This window comes from Helianthus annuus, chromosome 13 (assembly GCF_002127325.2).
Source record: "Helianthus annuus cultivar XRQ/B chromosome 13, HanXRQr2.0-SUNRISE, whole genome shotgun sequence".
NCBI classification, from domain to species: Eukaryota; Viridiplantae; Streptophyta; class Magnoliopsida; order Asterales; family Asteraceae; genus Helianthus; species Helianthus annuus.
This window is the reverse complement of record NC_035445.2, coordinates 71,754,798-71,760,991: the sequence shown is the minus strand read 5'-3', so window position 1 is coordinate 71,760,991 and position 6,194 is coordinate 71,754,798. Positions and strand designations below refer to the sequence as shown.

Genomic DNA, 6,194 nt, shown 5'->3' with positions numbered 1-6,194 from the left:
TTTGCGAAGATACGGAAAAACGATTGAGGGAGGGTGGGGATTTATTTTTTTGTTTTTTTGTATTTATTCTAGTCTTTTTACACCTACTTAACACCTATCCACACTTAGGAGAATCCCCGTAATATATTTCTAAACTATAGGAAACAAACATGTAATTTTATAAACGTAGGGACTAAAAATGCAATTTTGGTAACGCACAGGAAGCATCCGAGCATTTTCGTATATTATTTACAAACTTTTTTTTCTTAAAAATACACAAAAATACACACGAAGCATCCGAGCATTTTCATATATTATTTACAAACATTTTTTCTTAAAAAACACACAAAGATACATACATACACACATAAAATATATAAAGTTTAATTGCAATATTTACATAACTGAGATGGCAAATTGGTCTAGATACTTTCATAGTGTCCACCATACGTGATTTGAGCCTTGACCAAAGGAACTCCTCTCACTGCTGACATTGCTTCATTTGCTTTTTGCACCACTTGCTTTATCCTCTGACCATACATCCATATTAAAGTTCAAACTCTATATAAATTGCACATGGAAAATACTTATCGTGTATAATTTATGGGGTTTTTTCTTTAAACTAGTGGGTTACACCCGCGCTCTGCGGCGGGGTGACCCAATTTTTGATGGAAACGTAGACGCAATAGTAAAAATAACGTCAATAGTAGGAACTCGTTTGATATGGGTTCGGTTCATTAAGATACCGACACTTACCGAAAGAGAAACAAAAAAAAGTCATGATACGACCAGAAAAATACCGAGATGTGTTTACATCGATCGGAACAATAAAAACGAATATCAATTCCGAACTGACGTTGTTCAGTCAGTACTAGACCGTTCATTTTGTTACATGTACAACATCATGTTTGATTTAAACTTAAAAAGGAAAAGCAAAAACCAAAAAAAAAAAAAAAAAAAAAAGAAGGAAAAATGAAAAAAATCACAAAAGGACAAAAATCACTATAGCTAAGAAGTTCATAAATTATATATATCTAATCTAATGTAATAATTTAATAAACAAAGTGATTAAGGATGTGATTAGTAATTATTCAATGAGCTTAGGGTTGTTCAAAGATTGAACAAACCGAACCAATTTCGGCTCGAGCCTAAAATGATACAAGGAAAGCTGGCTTGGCTCGTAATCTTCTATCTAAGCTTGAAGCTGAGCTCATATTTAGCTCGAGTCATAGGTGAGTTGGTTCGTTTATCTTGAATTTTGATGATTTTATATATTACTTTTTATACACATGTCTCACATACAACAACAACCATACCCAGTAAGTAAATCCCATAGATAGCAAAGATACTTATAGGGTCTGAGAACGGTGGGATGTCGGCAAACCTTACCTCCATCCTTATAGATAAAGAGACTGCTTCTAGAGAGACCATCAGATCACAACAAAGAATTGACAAACATATAGAACTAAATATATAGAAATAGGAAGCTACCTCTATAAAAGACAACACATGAAGATGGGGGAGTAACACAATAAAAAAGCAACATAGATACTATCATACAACAACATAGGCATAGATACATAAACACAATCACATGCAAAGTCCCCTCAAGTGTAGGAAAAACTATGCCCCTAAGACTAGTCTCATATAATAAATTTTAAAAAGTATAGCATCAATGATCAAACTACTAATATGCAAAAAAAATAAGGATGATAATTTATTAGTGCGTGAACGAGCGACTCAAATATTTATAGGAGCTAGATCATCTTGAGTTGAGTTAAATATTTATAGGAGCTAGATCATCTTGAGTTGAGTTACGACTGCAGAGACGGAGCTTAGTGGAAACTCGGGGGTGCACTCGCCCCTCGAATGTTTCGGTTAGAAGTGTAAAATTTCCGATTTTTCGTCCGAAAATTTTAAATTATAAAGGATCGCAGGGGCGGAACTATAGAGTTAGTAGCCATAGCACGGGCTACGGCTCAACCCCGTATTCGTAGTGTAATTTTTTATTTTATTTTTTGTTTTTATACAAAAGATACCCCTAAAAAAATATGAGGATACCCCTAACCAAAAAATATGATACTTGATTTTAGTAAAATCCAATTTTTTATAAGACCAAATATTTTACAACCCAAAAGCTTGTAGAATAATTAAGTCCGAATGATAAAAAAAAAAGCCCAAATTAACAATAATAAAATTGAAAGGAAGCTCAAAATATAATTGTTAAAGTTAGCCCAAAACCCAAAACAATAAAAAAAATCATGATACCCCTAAATTAATGGGCTAGTTCCGCCACTACACCCCCCCCCCCCCGAACTTTTAGTCAAGCTCCGCCGAGCGAGCCTTTTTCAAGATAGTCACAAACGAGTTATAAACCACGAGTTTAATTATACAACGTAGTTGAGAAGACAGTGACTGCAACAGGCTTAAGGCTCAATATTGACAAGGATATATTATCATGTATAAATGTCTTTTTCTTAAAATAATAAATTTAAGGCATGTAAGTAATTTAATTAAGTGTGAAAATGTAAAGAAAATAAAAAGTGTCCAAACCTTGTTTTCTGGGTAGATCTGAATCCTAAGCTTTTGGTTTTGTTGTTTGTGCCTTCTACCATTTCCACATATGATGATACAAATGGTGGCAGCAGTCATGCCAACACAACAAAAAACACCAATCCCACTTAAACCCCACTTCCAAAAATTCACTCTTTGGTTACTTTCTTTCCAAGCAACCACTTCTTTCTTGATCATCTTTGATGGTGATGAACAATTCACCTCATGATCATCATGTTTATCATCGTGTTGAAATGGAGCCATTTCAACACGTGACATATCAGACTCTTGAGAACTCAATCTCGGAGAACCCATTTTCATTTCGACAAATTGGTTTTCTTTTTTTAAGAAAACATGAAAGATCGGATCTTGATTTGAGCCTGGCCCACGCTCAAACTCATGTGAAGTTTCCTTATCCTCGATCAAAATTGGGAGTTTGATGATTTCTTTGACTTCTTCTTCATGATCCAATTGCTTTTCATATATTCGTTCATCTTCGACGTAATCTTGATACGTCTTTGGAGTATAGAAGTAATTCGGTTTGTAATATCTTGTGGGACTTTTGACATATTTTCTTGAGAATATTTTCTCATCCCCATCTTCATGGACTTCAAGTAGTCCATCATAAGGAACATTCACCCACTCTTCATCTTCAAAATCCATCTTTTTTCATCAAAGGTGAAGTTTTCTTGGATTCAAGGGGAATCTATATAAAAAAGATGTAAATTTGATGAATTCTTTGAATTATTGAAGTTGGTTTAGTATAGTCACCTCAAAGGATGTCTTATTGTTTCACATATATGATGAATTGATGATGGATGGTGTAGATGATATATTACATTTCAAAACCTGGTGAATTTGGGGTGGTCCATGGGCCTACATGATGTGAACCTAATTCATTTCAAAATAGTTTTAGATGCCCCTTAGATATTTTATTGACAATTTTCTAGAAGAGTGACTTTAAAACTCTTAGTCACCTTCAATATACTTTATGGGTATTAAATGTCACTTTAGATACCTAAACTACAACTTTGGGTGAATAGAAATCTACCCTCTATAGTCTATATTAAGTTATGAATGCCAATAGGAGCATTGGTAAATTAGGTGTTAGAAAAATATAAAAGTCTAAAGTTAGTGAAATTAGTTACACATTGTTATGATAAGATTAGATTACGACTCCGTCCCAAGTTCTCATATATTACACTTTTAATACAATTGTTTACGCATGCGTAACACAAATGATTCCTATAAACAATTGTTTACTCATGTGTAACACGGATGGTTTTTATAATTAAATTTTAAAATTCACGGAAACATACATTAAACATTAAATTCAATATATGGATGAACATGTAATGAGACTTAAAATGTCATCTCCACATTTGAAGTAAATATCATTGTTAGCCATGTTTGAAATGTGTAGCCGTTTTGTTCTAATTACCCCTAATTATTAGACGACGACTCAACACATCCTTCCTATATCCTAATCTAGGGTCATAAATATATGGTTATGAATGTAATGTAATATTGTATAAATGGGTAAGTTTATGTATCTTTGTTTGAACTCGTAAAACATTATTTTTTAATAAGATGAGTTTTCAATTCATAATGCATAATAGTTTAAAGAGTTATTAGATTTTATCACCCTCAATTATTGGCTATTGGCTGTTGTCACCCCTAACTATCACTTTGACGCCCGTCATCCCCAACTTAACACTTAGTGTGTTCTGTCACCGCGTCGTTAACTGATCACTAACTTTTGATCATGTTACTACACTTTTTGAGGTGTCATGGGGATCTTGGGAAGGTTTTAGGGATCTTAGGACACCCCCAAAAGTATAGTAACATGATCAAAAGTTAGTGATCTGGTGACAGAACACACTAAGTGTTAAGTTGAGGGTGGCGGACGTCAAAGCAATAGTTGGGGGTGGCAGCAACCAATGACCAATAGTTAAGGGTGATAAAATCCAATAACACTAGTTTAAAAACATGATTGCACACAAGTTTTTCAATTTCAACTTGTGAGCACTCCAAGTCACATCTCAATAGGTGTAATATCTTATCCATGTTTTGTTGTTTAATATTGCAACTTAACTACCATGAATATAAAAGAGGGACGTTGCGTAGGCTACAAGGATCACACATATGCACATTACAACCGTTAGCTTTAAATATTTATGTTCTGATTTGGTGAGATCAAATTAAATTATAAAAGCACTTAAATTGAACTTGTTAAGATTCAATATTCAAAACAAAAAATCCTTTCAAATATATTAAAGAAAATGAGGTGAGTGAAAAAAATAATTCTTTAAAAAAATATATGTGATTTGAGGTTGAGATTGAAATTGTTATTTGTAAAGTGTTTTGAAATAAGAAAAACAAGAGACAGGAAAAGAGTGTGCGCGAGAGTTAGGGTGGTATCGATTTTCAACTATTCGCGATAATTACATTGTTTTTTCGATTTGAGATGTTAAAGCTGGCTTTGAACTTGAACCAAATTAGACTTAGTAAACTGATACAGATTTGGTTTTAAATGGGATGATTCAAACAAACCAAATTATGAGGAAGAACAAATATCATAGATCAAATTGAAATAAAGAGTTGAGCAGATATATGCTACTAGAAAACATCATGATCCAATTTAAGCTAAAAACTTGTGATGTTACTTTAAATTGTGTTTGGTTGTTAAAGAAATAAAGACTGATCAAGTATGATATGGATCAGAGCTCTAAAGAGGTTTTGATCTGAGTACTACTGATTGCTTCAAGGAATGAATCTACAAAACCGAAAACACTGTTAGCCTCGCTATTGGTAGGGGTTTTTCCTAGTAACCACATCTTCGTATGAGAACTAGTACGTATTCACCAATGAAATATAATTGGCTAGTTTTGGGGTGAGACTATTGAATATCAGTTAACCTTCCAAGTGTGATCTCACTCGGATTTATACTATGATTGATAGCTTGTCACTTTCGTTATGGTATGGTCCCCTCTAAGGTATAAGCGTTTGATGACGACATCTCGCTTTCTATTGATTGACATTCTATTGTTCCACTTGTGGTGCCTTCTATTGGTGGACACACTATCGTGACAGTCATACCTAGGGACCAGGGTTTGTAGCTGTTTTGGTGACGTGTGCATTGTAGCCCTTTTAGTGGCATGGGCATTGTAGCCCTTATGTGTGACATATGCTCGACCTTGTGGGTCCTGTCTCATATCTTATCAGTTGTTAGCAGCCACAGATGTAATATTAGTCGCTCATTACGTTCCAAATTGACCACATTTCACATGGAACTATCAACTTTTTAGAGTCATGTAGATTTCAAGATTATTGGAATTGAAGAATAAATGGATGCATATGAAACTTGAATAGTGTAATTCGAAAGAGAAAGCCTATAAACAATTACTCAAATTAAATATGCACCTTTTTTTTAACGACAAAATTACACACCCATAATCTACTCCCAATTTTTACACCAATGTTCACCACGATATTAGAACCCGCACCTCTTGGAGTGACAACACATTACTACACTCAAATATACACATAGTTGCTATTTGCTATCATAATGGTGTTAGAATATATATGAAAACGTCAATAACATTTCATGCACGTTGGCTAGTTATGGGTGTTGCTCGCTTTTGGATGATGTGCTTCTACCT

General features: G+C 33.9%; 1 protein-coding gene across 1 annotated transcript; it reads right to left on the bottom strand.

Moving 5' to 3' along the window:
- Positions 1 to 202: 202 nt before the first annotated feature.
- Positions 203 to 3,341, bottom strand: LOC110898152. Its single transcript, XM_022144906.2, has 2 exons — positions 2,533 to 3,341; positions 203 to 509 (listed from the first exon to the last, which is right to left on the bottom strand). The coding sequence occupies exons 1-2, from the start codon at positions 3,193 to 3,195 to the stop codon at positions 402 to 404; spliced, it is 771 nt and encodes a 256-aa protein (XP_022000598.1). The 5' UTR covers positions 3,196 to 3,341; the 3' UTR covers positions 203 to 401.
- Positions 3,342 to 6,194: the final 2,853 nt, after the last annotated feature.

Bases quoted from the DNA above. Each gene is read 5' to 3' on its own strand.
- LOC110898152 (XM_022144906.2), bottom strand. From the start codon at position 3,195: ATGGATTTTGAAGATGAAGAGTGGGTGAATGTTCCTTATGATGGACTA. The intron at 510-2,532 runs GTTTGGACACTT...ATGTATGGTCAG, and splicing joins AGATCTACCCAGAAAACAAG to AGGATAAAGCAAGTGGTGCA.